The 15,048-nt window shown below is 44.6% G+C and overlaps 1 protein-coding gene across 1 annotated transcript in view; it reads right to left on the bottom strand.

The window, feature by feature from the left end:
* Positions 1-5,661: 5,661 nt before the first annotated feature.
* LOC109313659 (centrin-1-like) overlaps positions 5,662-15,048 on the bottom strand; it is a 12,543-nt gene continuing 3,156 nt past the window's right edge. The window contains exons 3-5 of the mRNA XM_019540323.1: positions 13,507-13,635; positions 12,390-12,527; positions 5,662-6,192 (exon numbers count right to left, since the gene is read on the bottom strand). Coding sequence (XP_019395868.1) covers positions 6,106-6,192; positions 12,390-12,527; positions 13,507-13,635 — 354 coding nt within the window. The 3' untranslated portion in view covers positions 5,662-6,105. The remainder of the gene's footprint in view (positions 6,193-12,389; positions 12,528-13,506; positions 13,636-15,048) is intronic.

Here is a 15,048-nt window from a genome sequence, read left to right as displayed (position 1 = left end):
GATCTCCCGAGGTCCCTTCCAGCCCTGATGTCTATGAAATCTATGAAATCATGCAAAGGCCTTGCTACCATGTTGCAGGAGGAACATGCTTAGCAGAGTCCTAGACTGCATTCCTGGACCAAACATCTGAAGATGTTCCGTATTCTGCAACATTTTAAAGTACCTTTCCAACATCAAGTCCTAAGTGCATTGCTTGTTTTGTAATCCAGTCAAATGCAGTAGCAGTGCTATCTTCACTAACATTTCTGCCTTTGAATCTTGGATCCAAGAGATTTGCAGCAGCATGAAATGATTGGCAACAACATTCTTCCTGTCTGTTAATAAAGTCTTTCACTTTTCTTTCTTCTGTACTTGTAAGCGGAGATACACTTAGATTCTCAAAAACAATTGATTTTATCTGGGTCATTTGTTAAGGAATGTCTGACAAAAGTGCACTGTCTGATTCAGATGCAGTGATTGCTGCAGACATTGGTTTTAGAATCTTCAGGGAGTTATGCAGCTGAACCCAAAAGACATCCTCATCAAGTACAGTGTTCCTTACACTTCTGGGTACTTTAAGATCCTCATTGATTACTGTTTCTTGAAGAGCTTCTTTGTTTTTTAGTAAACTTTCAAATGAGACCACCACTCCACCCCATCTAGTTTTACTACAGAGTTTGAGTGCCACTATTTCATTCTTTCCATTCTTTTCTTCCTGCTTGTTCTTAAAGACTGCAGATACAATGTGAGTAGCTTTTATATGTTTTATAACTTCTTTTGCTCTTCTATAGATCTTTTTGCAGAGTGTCCAACTTCATGATGTCATTAAGAAGCAAGTCTAGCCATAGGATGAAATTCCTAGTGGAGAAATACATGGATAATTATTCATTATGATCTCCCATGCTGCTTTCATGTTGCTTGCATTGTCAGTCAGCAAAGCAAATACTTTACCATTCCTAATCTTCTGTAGGACTTCACATATTTTACTACTGATATATTTTGCAGTATGCCTGTTTCAATGCTTCTGTAAAAAAATGGTTGAGGTGTTGTTATCAGAAAGTTCTCCCCGCACATTTGTCTATCCCTCTGTAAGTACTGCAAGACACAGTGCTTTGTTGATTTTTCCTTGCAAAGAGTGAATTACATGTTCATATTCTGACTCTAAAAAAGGCTTGCTCAAAGAATGTCTGCTAGGCAAAAGGTATGATGGTCTTAGTAATCTAAAAACCTCCTGCCATTATGCATTTTCAGATTTTCACAATGGTGTCTGTGAAGGAGAAAAAACTCATAACATGGAAGGCCAGCAGACTGGAATGGAAGGAAAATACCCACCACACTTGCTGAGCAGCATCTTTTTCAGGATTGGAGGAGGGAGGCTGCCCAAAGGTATTTCTGGCCCAGGAGAGGGGCAGAGAGGGATCAGTCCCCTGCAGGCTGCAGGGAGAGAGGAGCAGCTGAGTGTCCCAGCAGGCAAGGGCTGCAGAATTTGCCTGAAGAATGCTGTGGGAGTGACCCTGAGCAGGAGGCAGGTGGAGGCCTGCACACATGCAGCTGGTGGTAATCTCCAGAGTGGAGCTGCAGCTCAGGAACCAGAGAGAGGGAATCCACAAGGCCTGTGATAATCTTCAGAGCAGAGTTTTCAACAGAGGATCTGAAGGAGGGCCTGAGGGAAAACTAGTTACAGGTAGGGCCTTCCTGGACATGGGGGAGACCCCAAGGAAACTGTGAATGTTCAGAGGGGTGCAGGGCAGCCCGGCACATCTGGACTGGACTAAGGGATTTTCTTGATCATTGTGATTGGGATTTTGAGAACCTGATTCTGGGTAAAGGGGACATGGACAGAGTCCGACAAGGAGGCTGAGAGCAGCCGGGGTTTTGCTTGGGTTTTTTGCCTTTTCTTTTGATATGTGAGCACAGGCCAAGACCAGCCCTGGAAGGGTGTACCTAATCAAGACCAAAGGTCACCCTGGGGTAGAGGGCCAAATAAGACCACAACAGGCAGCACTGCAACCTGGCTGCAGAAGAATTGTGTGAGTACCATCTGGAGAGGCTAGGCTGAGGTAAAGGGGAGGTTTGGAGCCCCACAAAAGAAAACAGGATCAAGACCAGGCAGGATCATCTTGGGCAGTGCCTCCTGGAAATATATTTTATCAAAGTTGTAGCAGGAAAAAAAACATAAGACCAACTTCCTGGCAGACCAGGTTATCCAAAGCCAAGGTCCACCCTGTTGCTGCCTGTAGGCAGACAAGCTCAGGGTAGTGGTAGCAAGCCCTACAACACATACAGCCATCACAGCATCCCAGAAAAATATATTGCTCTTGCAAGAGCTTGGTCAATTTTTTCCTGATCTTCAGGTGTCATCTTATGAATAAATGAAGCTATTAAGAGTCTTTTGTATACAGTTAGTTGCATATTGGTTACTTGAGGATGTTCATTGGACAACCCTTTGTGACGCTGATATTACAGAAGAAGCAGCAGCAGCAGGAGGACTTCTGGATCAAGAATGTTGGAAAGAGCTACTTGCACTTTCATCATCATGATCTACCTCCTCCTCACTTACACCCATGAAGAATTTTTTAATGTCTGCAGGACACTTCTTATATACAAGGATGTGTTTGGTCATCCTAGTAGCATTTGGAAATGCATATTTCATTTGACAGTGTTTGAAAATCACAATTTTTTGTCAGAATAACTTGCAGTGTGGAAATGCCTCCGTATGCTAGAAGTTGATCGCATCATTTTGCTGAGAAAGAAAAAAGAAAAATGTAATTTAGTGGCTAGCTTGCAGATATAAACTTAGTACAAATTTACTAATGTATGGAGGAGAAGCCTCCTCAGAGTTAACTGTGAACAACTTCCCTGCCCTGCAGGCCTCACCTCACTGCTAAGGTTGGGTGATTTGTCACAAAACATCAGATTAGTAGGACTTCAATTATGAATTACATAGGTTATGATAATATACTAATGCAGCTAAAATATAGTTTAATATACTGAATTCAGATACATTTAAATGCTTACCTTTCAGTAAAGAATTATACTTTCTTTCAGTTTCTTTGTGCTCCTTCTATACTTCTGTGAATCTCAAAGTCACAGGGCCAGGAGGAGGCAGGTTCCTTCCAACTCCAAAACCTTTAGATTTGCTCTGTCTCCTCTTCTGAGGCTTTTGAGAAAGCACAGCAATAAGCTCCTTGTTTCTAATCACTACAGGAACAAATGGATGCTGTTGCTAGTGTCCATTCCCAGTCCTTTGAGGCGTAGTCAGAAGGACAGCAGCAAATCCATCAAGCTCTAGATCAAAAGTCAACAATAGATGAAGTCCACAGGCCAAGAAGGCACTGAATTCTTCTTCCTTCTCTTGTGAAAATTGTAGTGCCCCCTGGCGGCAGAAATGCCTCTTGTTCTTGCATTTGAGAGTTGTACTGTACTGCTTGTCCTCAGTGTACAGGAATTGTAATGAACTGATACTGTAGATAGTTTTACATAAAATTCTTTCTATTACATAGTGCACCCACCTGGCCTCGTGTAGATGCTCCCTGGCCACCTTGGAGCATGCACCTAGGGTCTACCATGGTAACTGCTCCTGTGGCCTTGATATCGGGTCATGTTCTCCCCAAGGGAAGCCCCAACACTTGCCTACCATGACTTGGATCTTCCATTTAGTTGTGGGGCTCCCTCCAGTCACTCTCCGCAGGTCAGGCATTACTCTTAGTGGGTGATCTTGGGGCTCCACCTCCCCTACACCCCAACCATGCCTCTTAGGGCAACCAATCAGTGGTCAGTCAACTCGCCCTCCAGTGTTGTCTCCTGTGGCCTCTCCATCTGTCCTGATCCTAGTCTTCCTTACTCCACTCAGGTGCCCTCAGGACAGTGAACTGTCCTTGATGGTGTGCTGGTATCTCTTCTCTGCACCAAGGTCCCCAATGCAGTCCCGGCTCGCTCCGCCCTTCAAGTAGTGCTTGCAGCCCCTTTTACCTGCCCTGGGACTCAGGAAAAGATTAAGAAAAGAAACAACTAACTGAAACTCTGGAGGAGGGTCTCAGCCCACCCCCACTCATGTTCCCGGCATCTGCAGACTATTGTCCCTTGATGCCTTCCTCCCCAGTCCAGCTTCCCTGCCATCAGGGGTTGCATCCCCTTAATTACTGTTGGACCCTTCTGAAGGGTCCCTCCTTGGTCTCTCTCTCTCTTGGCCGTGCAGTCCTTGCCCAGCTCAGGGGACAGCTCCACAGCCTGTTCTCTGCCACATCCCCACAGCTGCTTCCTCATCTCCAGCCTTTATCTCTGCTGGGTGGCATTCGTGGATGACATCATCTCCCCACACCAGTCTCAGCTGCAGGAAAAGTGGCTGACAAACCACGCAGGCATTCTGTCTTGGCACGACTCAGCTGGCCCAACTGTTTCTGAAAAAGATATATTTGCCCTGTCTTCAGGGCTTTTCTGTTTGTTGTGGTGGCGAGTTGTTTCTGCCTTGAGCCCTGCCACAGAGTGGTCTCCTGCCTCTTTTTTTTCATCCCCCAGGACACATAGTTATTAGAAAACATTTTGGGGGAGTAAAGGATAGCAATATATGAACACGTTATCTTAAAAATGTTATTCATAATTCTAAAATAAAACATTTCATAAGAGGTTTTTTTAATTTTTCCAAAACATTTCAACTTTTTCTGAGAACAAAAAAAAAAGTCCTCAGAAAAAACCCCAGTTTTTTCTGAATTTTTATGGGTTTTTTTTTTGGAACTTCACATCTCTATGCTGCACTACTCAAAACACCTGGCTGAGAATGCAAATGGAGCAAGCATCCCTCTCCCTTGCTCCCTCCTGCCTTGAGGGGATTGGCCACCCACTCCTGTGGAAGAGGCCACAACCACATAAGATACATGTAGTGTGCTAAAGGATCATGGTGGGGAGGGCTAAAAACCTTTGAAGGATGGGTAGTCTGCTGTTGCATGCAAGTCATGTTACCCTCCTCCCCCTACCCACCCTGTGTGGACACAGGAACCCCTGCAGTCAACCCCATGACTCATCATTTCCCTCTAAGAAACAGCCCTGGACTGCATGAACTGAGTTTGCTAGGGTGGGGAACCAGAGTTTAGGCTGACTTTTGGCACCCGTGTCAGCATATGTCATGGTCTGCAACAGCAGAACCAAAGCTGTAGCTGCTTAGAGGGGAACCTGAACTGCTAGTGGTCTGCACTGACTGACCAAGCAGAGGTATGATGATTTAAAAGATGCTAGCTTTTTCCTTTCCTTGCTGGCTGGCTTGAAATGCATGGCCTGTAATAAAGTGTCTTTATCTATCCCTAATAAATTGTTGGCATGGGAGTGAATTCCATCACTGCTAATTTCTCAGGGTTGCTGGTAGGGTGAAAAGCTGGAGCTGGGAGTGCAGAGGGATTGAGTGGATTGTCCTAGTCTAAGGGCTTGTCTACACTTAAAAGACTTTGCTAATGTCATGGTCAGCCCTCCTCCCTGTGGAAACACAGATTACATCAGCAATCTTTTGTCAGTAAAATTTGAACCAATTCCCATACCAGTATAGTTTATTCCATTAAAGGGTATTCTTGCCAGTATAACTGCATTAGAGTTTGTTTGGTTAGGGGGATATGATTTTTTTTTCATTCTCCTAACCACTAGCTAGGCCAGGAAAAACTCATACCAGAAAGATTTCAAATTCCATACTACATATACCAGCAGCATTCATTTATTTAGGGTTATGGTCTTGTGAGGGGATTAATAGGATGAAATTGTGAAATAAAAAAAAATTAGGTGGAATATTATACAGTGGCTGAAGAGAGTAAATCAATAGAGAAATTTAGGATTCAACTAGAAATAATTATATACAAGTTTTATTGGGATATAGAAAATGATTTTCTGAACTTGAAAACAAGCAATGAATAAGCTGATTCTTTACCTGTGGTCAGAACACTACCCACAATCATTTTCAAATTCTGAAATTGAATTAAACAGTAGGAAATAAACAGCTAAAATCAGTAACTCACTCCCATTGCAAATATATTTCTAAAAAACACAAACTCTCTTCTTTTCCCCCAGAAGATTTGATGGATGCTGTAGATGTTCCTACCAACTATATTTTATGAGTGTTTGTGGGAAGAAAAGAGAAATGTCTAGCTACATGTTGGTCATTCTCATGATCTGCAGAAACTCCTGTTCATTCACTTCCCCATCTCCATCCATATCTGCTTCATCAATCATTTCCTGCAAGGCAGTAAAAGGCAGAAGCTGATCAAACATCTATCTCATAGGGCACATCTACAAGAGACAATAAATACTGTGCAGGTGTTACTGCACATTTATTTAGCACTGCACTAAAACTGAGCTAGTACTAGCAAGTACTAAAGAAATGCACAGTAACCAGAGTCACTGTGCAAAAGTGCCAGTGAATGTCTTTAGGTGATGCTACTACACAGCAGCCTAATAATACTGTACAGTAGCATATTAGCATTGTCCATGCTGTGACATGCTACTGCTTAGTATTTTTCAACTAAATAAAGAAAGTAAATCCAAACTACTGTAATCCTACTGAAGTCACTAGAGAGGGCACAAGCACAACATGGAGGAAGAGCTTAGGAATTGTGAGTGTATCTACATGTGCAATTAATGCACCAAAAACTTACTGCATGGTAAAACACTGTGCAGTAAGCTTTCTGTGAGAACATGTCTCCATGTGCACCAGACAGGAGCAAATTTGCTCCCAACAGGAACAGCTCAGGGCAGGAATACTCCTACTTGCTGTCCCACCATATGGTAGTCAGAGGCAGCTCTAAGGTCATAGAATCATAGAATTATAGAAAATTAGGATTGGAAGGGACCTCAGGAGGCCATCCAGTCAAACCCCCTGTTCAAAGCAGGACCATCCCCAATTAGATCATTCCAGCCAGGGCTTTGTTGAGCCGGGCCTTAAAAACCTGCCAAGAAAGGAGATTCCACAACCTGTCTAGGTAACCTGTTCCAGTACTTTACCACCCTCCTAGTGAGAACGTTTTTTCCTAATATTCAATCTAAACTTTCCCTACTGCAACTTGAGACCACTGCTCCTTGTTCTGCCATCTGTCACCACTGAGAACAGTCTAGCTCCATCCTCTTTGGAAAGACCCTTCAAGTAGTTAAAGCCTGCTATTAAATCCCCTCTCACTCTTCTTGTCTGCAGACTAAATAAAGCCAGTACCCTCAGCCTCGCCTCATAAATCATGTGGCCCAGCCCCATACCATTTTTGTTGCCCTCCGCTGGACTCTCTCCAACTTGTCCACATCCTTTCTATAGTGGGGGGCCCAAAACTGGACACAGCACTCCAGATGTGGCCAGTGCAGAATATTGCACTTGTCCTTGTTGAACCTCATGAGATTTCTTTTGGCCCAATACTCCAATTTGTCTAGGTCACTCTGGAGTACTGTGTCTAGTACTGGACGCTGCAGTTCAAGTGGGATGCAGACAACCTGGAAAGGGTCCAAAGAAGAGCCACTGGTATGACTGGAGGCCTGCAGGGAAAGCCCTATGAGGAACGGCTAAAGGACCTTAACCTTTTCAGCCTCTCCAAGAGAAAGCTGAGAGGAGACCTTGTGGCAGCGTATAAATTCATAAGGGGAGAACAACACAAAGTAGGCGATGATCTGTTTACCAGGGCATCCCCTGGAACAACAAGGAACAAGGGCCGTAGGCTACTAGAGAGAAGATTTAGACTGGACATTAGAAAAAAGTTCTTCACAGTCAGGGTTGTCAGGATCTGGAATGGGCTCCCAAGGGAGGTGGTGCTCGCCCCATCCTTGGGAGTCTTCAAGAGGAGCCTGGACAGGCACCTGGCTGGGATCATATGATCCCAGATTTGGTGACCCTTTTCTTGCCTGCCAGGGGCAGGGGTCAGACTGGATGGCTCACTGAGGTCCTTTCCAGCCCTAGAATCTATGAATCTATGAATCTCAGCCCTACCCTCCAGTGTTATTTACTACTTCCTCCAGCTTGGTGTCACCTGTGAACTTGCTGAGGATGCAATCTATCCCATCTTCCAGATTGTTAATGAAGATATTGAACAAAATTGGCCCCAGGACTGAACCCTGGGGCACCCCAGTTAACACCATCTGCCAACTAAAACATCATCAAGGAAATCATTACCAACATCCTAACAGAAGGTAATATTCGGAGAGATAGCCAACACAACTTTGTGGTGGGTAGATCTTCTCTGACCAACCTGATTTCCTTCTATGATCAGGTGACACATCACCTGGACAAAGGCGAAGAGGTGGATATCATTTTCTTGGACTTCAAGAAAGCCTTTGACCTGGTGTCCCATGACATCCTCATGGAAAAATTCGGGAATTGAGACCTAGACAATTTCATGGTCTGATGGCTGGGGAACTGGCTCTGTGAACAGACCCAGAGAGTGACAGTTGATGGAACCAAATCAACTTGGTGCACTGTAACCAAGGGTTGGTGCATCCCCCAAGGTTCCGTTCTCAGACCTGTACTCTTTAATGTGTTTATAAATGACCTGGACTCAGGTATTATAAGCAGACTGGCTAAGTTTGCTAATGATACCAAACTATGGGAGAGTACACCACCCTAGAGGATATGCTGGAGATCCAGGCTGACCTTGAGAGGCTTACAATGTGGGCCAATCAAAACCTGATGGCATTCACTGCCAAGAAATGCAAGGTGCTCCACCTTGGGAGAAAGAACCCACAGCACACTTATAGGCTCAGCAGTGCTACACTAGGTAGCACCCCATCAGAAAGAGACTTGGGGGTCATGATTGACCACAAGATGAACATGAGCCACCAATGCGATGCCACGGCTGGCAAAGCAAACAAAACTCTGGCCTGCATCTTATGATGCATCTCAAACAAGACCCGGGAAGTCATCCTCGCACTGTACTCAGCTTTGGTGAGACCACAGCTGGAATACTGTGTCAAGTTCTGGGCTCTGCAATACAGAAAGGCTGTGGAGAAGCTTGAGAGAGTCTAGAGGAAAGCCATGCAAATGATTACATGACAAGAGAGAAGGCCTTATGAGGAAAGGCTGAGAGACATGGGATTCTTCAGCCTGGAGAAGCGTAGGCTCAGGGGTGACTAGATGGCAGCCTATAAGTATATAAGGGGTGTGCAACAGGAACTGGGAGACTGTCAGTTCACCAGGGCACTCCTTAGGAGTAGTAGGTCCAATGGTCACAAACTCTTGGAAGACTATTTTAGGCTGGACATAAGGAAAAACTTCTTTACTGTCTAAGTCCCCAGGGCTTGGAATAGACTCCCACCAGAGGTGGTGCAGGCACCTACTCTGGATTCCTTTAAGAAACACTTGGATGTCTATCTTGCTGGAATCATTTGACCCCTGCTGACTTCCTGCCCCTTCCAGCCCTAATGTCTATGAAACTAGACATTGAACAATTCATTACTACCCATTGAGACCAACAATTCAACCAGCTTTCTATCCAGCATACAGTCCATTCATCCAACCCATACTTCCTCAACTTACTTGCAAGAATGCTGTGGGAGTTGGTATCAAAAGCCTTGCTAAAGTCAAGATATATTATATCCACTGCTTTCCCTGCATCCATGGAGCCAGTTATCTCATAATAGAAGGCAATCAAATTGGTCAGGCATGACTTTCCCTTGGTGAACCCATGCTGACTGTTCCTAATCACCTTCTTCTCCTCCAAGGGCTTAGAAATGGATTTTTGAAGACCGGTTCCATGATTTTTCTGGGGACTGAGGTGAGGCTGACTGGTATGTAGTTCCCTGGATCTTTCTTCTTCCATTTCTTAAATATGGGCACTATATTTGTCCTTTTCCAATTGTCTGGGACCTCCCCCAATCACCACAAGTTTTCAAAGATAATGGCCAGCTGCTCTGCAATCACATCAGTCAACTCCTTCAGCACCCAGGCCCATGGACTTGTACAAATCCAGCTTTTCTAAATAGTTCCTAACCTGTTCTTTCACCACTGAGAGCTGTTTACCTTGGCCCCAAACTGTGTTGTCCAGTGCAGTAGTCCAGGAGCTGACCTTGCCAGAGAAGACCAAGGTAAAACAGGCACGGAGTACTTCAACCTTTTCCTCATTATCTGTCATTTGATTGCCTCCACCATTCAGTAAAAGACCCATACTTTCTCTGACCTTCCTCTTGTTGCTAACATACTTGTAGACACCCTTCTTATTACCCATCACATCCCTTGCTAGCTGCAACTCCAATTGCACTTTGGCCTTCCTGACTTTATCCCTGCATGCCCAGGCAATATTCTTATACTCCTCCCAAGTTGTTTATCAAAGCTTCCAATTCTTGTAAGCTTCCTTTTTGTATTTAAGTTCACCAAAAAGTTACCTGTTAAGCAAAGCTGATCACTTGCCATTATTTGCTATTCTTCCTGCACATTGGGATGGTTTGTTCCTGTGTCCTCAGTAAGGTTTCTCTAAAATAAAGCCAGGTCTCCTGGACTCCTTTCCCCCTCAGACTGGCCTCCCAGGGGATCCTGCCCATCAGTTCCCTGAAGGAGTCAAAGTCTGTTTTTCTGAAGTCAAGGGTCCATACTCTGCTGCTCTCCTTTCTTCCTTTTGTCAGGATCCTGAACTCAATCATCTTGTGGCCACTGCTGCCCAATTTGCCATCCACTTTTACATCCCCCACCAATTCTTCCGTTTGTGAACAGGTAGGTCAAGAAGAGCACGGCCCCTAAGTTGGTCCCTCCAACACTTGCACCAGGAAGCTGTTTGTAACAATCTCCAAAAACTTCCTGGATTGTCTGTGCACTATGGTATTGCCCTCCCAGCAGGTATTAAGGTGACTGAACGTGATTGAAGGTCAAGATGACTGAAAGCCCATGAAAACCAGGACCTATGATCTGCAAACTTCCGCTAGTTGTCTGAAGAAAGCCTCTTCTACTTCCTCCTGGTCTGGTGGTCTATAGCAGACACCCAGCACAATATGACCCTTGTTGCTCTCCCCTCTAACCAGAAACCAGAGACTTTCAATAGGCCTATCTCCAGTTTCATACTGGAGCTCTGAGCAATCATACGGCTCTTTTACATACAGCACAGCTCCTCCTCCTCTTCTCCCCTGCCTGTCACTCCTGAATAGTTTGTACTCATCCATGACAGTGCTCCAGTCACGTGAGCTATCCCACCCAAGTCTCTGTTATTTCAATCACATCACAGTTCCTTGATTGTGTGAGGACTTCCAGTTCTTCCTGCTTGTTTCCCAGGCTCCATGCATTCATGTACAGACACATGAGGTAACTAGCCAATTACCCTACTTTCTCAGGAAAAATGAGGCCTTCCCTATTGCCCCCTCCTGCTTCTGCTTCCTCCAGGTCCTGCTGCTTCCCCATATACCTCAGAAAGGCAGGGAACACCAGGGTCAGACCTGGGTTCTGTGGGGCAGCTGTTTCCCAGCCCCAACCCCAATCCACCAAATGGGGCAGGGACCTTGGAAATTATCCCCACCTCTGCAACAGTTTCCCAACCCCCTGCCCCAATCGGCTGGGGGGGGCAGCTGGCAGTGAGCCCCCGGATGGACAGGGAATCCCTACCAAGCAGGGGCTGGCTGGGAACTGTCCCGCCAGTGGGGCAGCTGGCAGCGAGCCCCCAACTGGGTGGGGAATCCCCGGCCAGCCCCTGGCTGAGCATTGAAGCAAGAGCTCCCCCAGTCCCAGAGCTACTAGGCTTCCCACTCCTGTGGGGAGCTAGAAGCCCTGCAGCACTGAGATAGGGATGGGGCAGAGAGGATCCTGGTCCCTGCACTAATCAGGTCCCAGCTCCTGGGAGGATCCAGGACCTGAGCAGAGCCAGGACTGGGCCCCTTGCTGGTGTGGCTGACTTGCTCTTGATCAGTGTCTACACTAGCCCTACTATGCAGTAACTTCTGCACAGTTATTTTAGTACATGTATTTACAGGTACAGGTAGTCCTCGACTTACGACTTTTGAGTTATGATGAATGGCACTTGCAACCTTTATAAATTTCCACCCTGTTTCAAGGTTCCAACGTGGATTTCGACTTTACAGCACTCAACACTGCTGCCTCCACCTGGTAAGTCTCTTGTGGTGAGGAGGAGGGGGTATGAATAGTGTGCATTTAATGCATCTACTGTGCATTAGCATCACAAGAAGAGCATGTGCCAGTGCTACTGCATTTCTTAGGAGACTGACTTTTGTCCTCCTGCAGTAACACAGAACATGTCATAGCGGACCCTTTCTGTCAAATCCAGTATCCATCCTTTGATTTGTTACCTGATGCTTCTGACGAAGGTAAAAAATCACTCTCCTGATTTGTAAACCATAATAGAAACAAGGAAAAGCCACTAGTCAAGTAAGTTGGATTCAGAAAACTATACAGCTTACCTACTACCTAAATTAAACTCCCTTGAAACAATGACTCCCTCCCAAGTAAAGTGCTATGCATTACCAACCTGCAGTTCTTCATCTGTAAGATTTTCCCCAATCTCATTAGCCACACATTTGAGGTTTTCAAATGAGATTTTGCCAGTTCCATTCTGATCATACAGCTTGAAGGCTTTCAAAATATCCTCTTTGGAATCTGGCTCAGACTTAAAAAAAAAAACATGAAACAAGGTTATAAAACCGTGAGGGGGAATGCCGCCTCCTGCAATTCTCTCTGGCACACATTTGACTACTAGTTTTAGGAATCAGAGATGAGAGATAATTTTGCCACTGTAGAGTTTATTTGTTGTCACAATTTTACATTTCTCACATTTTTTAATGTTTTAATTAAACACAAACAAAGTTACCTGCACACTGCAGGAAAACCAGAGCTGGTATCTTGGCAATACTTCAGGTAAGAATTGAACCTTAACCAGGAGGGCAGTGCCTAGCAAGTATTCAAAGCCACGGGCCAGAGTAACCCAGCTTGGGTTCAAAGTGAGCCAGTGTTCTGACCCAGCTGCTGCTGCCACATCTCCTTGGCTACAGCTTGGGTACAGCTCCTTTCAACCCAGGCCCAGAGTAGCAACTTGCTACTCAACTCCAGCGGGGATGTGAGCAAAAACCCCTGACCAAGGAATGCCACTAGAGCTCCCTGCTTCCAAAGCCCCCTGGCTCTTCAAACCAGATCCAATGTTTCTGGGCACCATATGTACTGACCCCTACTCTAAGGTATAAGGGCCAAAGATGGTACTGATGGTTTTAATGGCTCTTCCAAAACAGTTTTCCTTTGGATATTATTTTTCTCTTGTTTATTCACTATAAGACTATATGTGTTAATTACTGCCTAAATAGTTAGACAATTTACTGTACAATAATAACAACTTTGTAAAAAGGAAGAGACATGTCAACTGTCAAATGGGCTACCCTCCATCTCCTTCCCTCTCATTTTTTCTCTCTCTCTCTCTCTCTCTCTCTCTCTCTCTCTCTCCCTTTTAGTATTTCATTCTGGATAGTATTTTGAAAAGAAACTGCTGAACTCTTTCCTGTTGGATTCTGAGTGCCATTAACTGCCACTAAAGCTACAAGGAAATGAGAGTGCTTAAAGGGTGATTAGACCCCTGCTGATTAACCTGATTTACATACCATTTTCTGAGTCATCGCATGCAAAAATAAATCAAAGTTGATCTTCCCAGACCCTTCTTTATCAACTTCTGATATGATTTTCTTCATCTCATCTTTCTTGGGTTCATAGCCCAGAGCTCTTATGGATACCTGCAATGATGGGTAAAAATAGGGTGGCATCTCAGTGGGCAATATAAATAAAAGCAAACGGAGGTGAAAGGGACAGTTATACTCTAAGGCATATCTGGAGCCTTGCAATGACATGGTATTATTGTTGTTGTCTTTGTTGTTTTTTGTTGTTCTTATTATCATTATTATTTATATTATAGCTGCTGCTGCTGCTAATGATGACAATAGCAGACAAACAGCATGTCAAAGAGCCAGTGAACTGATAAAGCAATGCTTTACTGTGCTGGAGGTACCTTGTTTTCCTCTTTTAATTACATTGCTTATGAAGTAAATGATCACCAGAAAGTATACATCCTGGTCTCTGCACACCTGGCCATAAGTGTTAATAAAGGATCAGAAACCATGTTGCAAAGGGCAAGATTCAAGGAGCTCAATCTTCCCTGTTTATCAAAAGGAGGTGAAGGGACAACTTGATTAGTCTGTAAGTCACTATATTGGGAACAAATCTGATAATAGGGGGGCTCTTAAATCTGACAAAGATAGAATACAATCTGATGTCTGTAAGTTCAAGCTAGACAAATTCAGATTTAAAATAAGGTGCAATTTTTTTAATAATGAGGGTAGTTAATCACTGAAACATTTTATCAAGGGTTTTGATGGATTTGCTATAATTGGAAATGCTAAATCAAGATAGGGTGTTTTCCTAAAAGATACACTGGGCACGTCTACACATGTGCTTTAATATGCATTAGCCTATTTTAATCCTCATTAAAGCATCACAAAAATGCTGTTTAGCTAATGTCCATTAAAATAGGCTAATGCACCTTTCTCTAGTACTTCAGAATGGAGGGAACTTTTACATGTGCTCTAGATGGAGAGGGGGGTGGGCGGCACTTAAATTAGAGGGGCTCCAAGAGCCTCTGTAATTAAAGTGCCGCCATGTCTCCTGTATCAGCAGCTCCATGCTTAAAAATGGTGGTGGGGATGCTTAAACAAAAACTTGTTTGGTGAGCTTTAGTTCAAGCACCTCCACCACCACTTTTAAGTGCCAGGACACTGATACATGAGATGCAGGAGGCTGCCGGAATGTGGTAATTGCCATGCTCCAGCAGCCTTGAGTAATCAAGTCTGCTCTGATGCACTGGAATTCCAGCACATCGGAGCAGCCTCTGAGCTCACATATAGGCACCCAGAGGTACTAGATTTAATGCGCATTACCCGAAGTACATTAATGAATGCGTACACATGACCACTAATGTCCGACAAACAGGAATTAATTCAGAAGAGTCTGATGGCTTGTGCTGGGCAGGAAGTCAAACTCAAGGTTCACAATCGTCCTTCCTGGCCCTATAGTTTCATAGTTTCATAGTTTCTAGGGTCGGAAGGGACCTGAGCAGATCATCTAGTCTGACCCCCTGCCATGGCAGGAAAGAA

This window comes from Crocodylus porosus, unplaced genomic scaffold, assembly GCF_001723895.1.
Source record: "Crocodylus porosus isolate Cpor-Errol unplaced genomic scaffold, CroPor_comp1, whole genome shotgun sequence".
NCBI classification, from domain to species: Eukaryota; Metazoa; Chordata; order Crocodylia; family Crocodylidae; genus Crocodylus; species Crocodylus porosus.
Note: the sequence above shows the minus strand (reverse complement) of the source record. Positions and strands in the feature narration are given on the sequence as shown.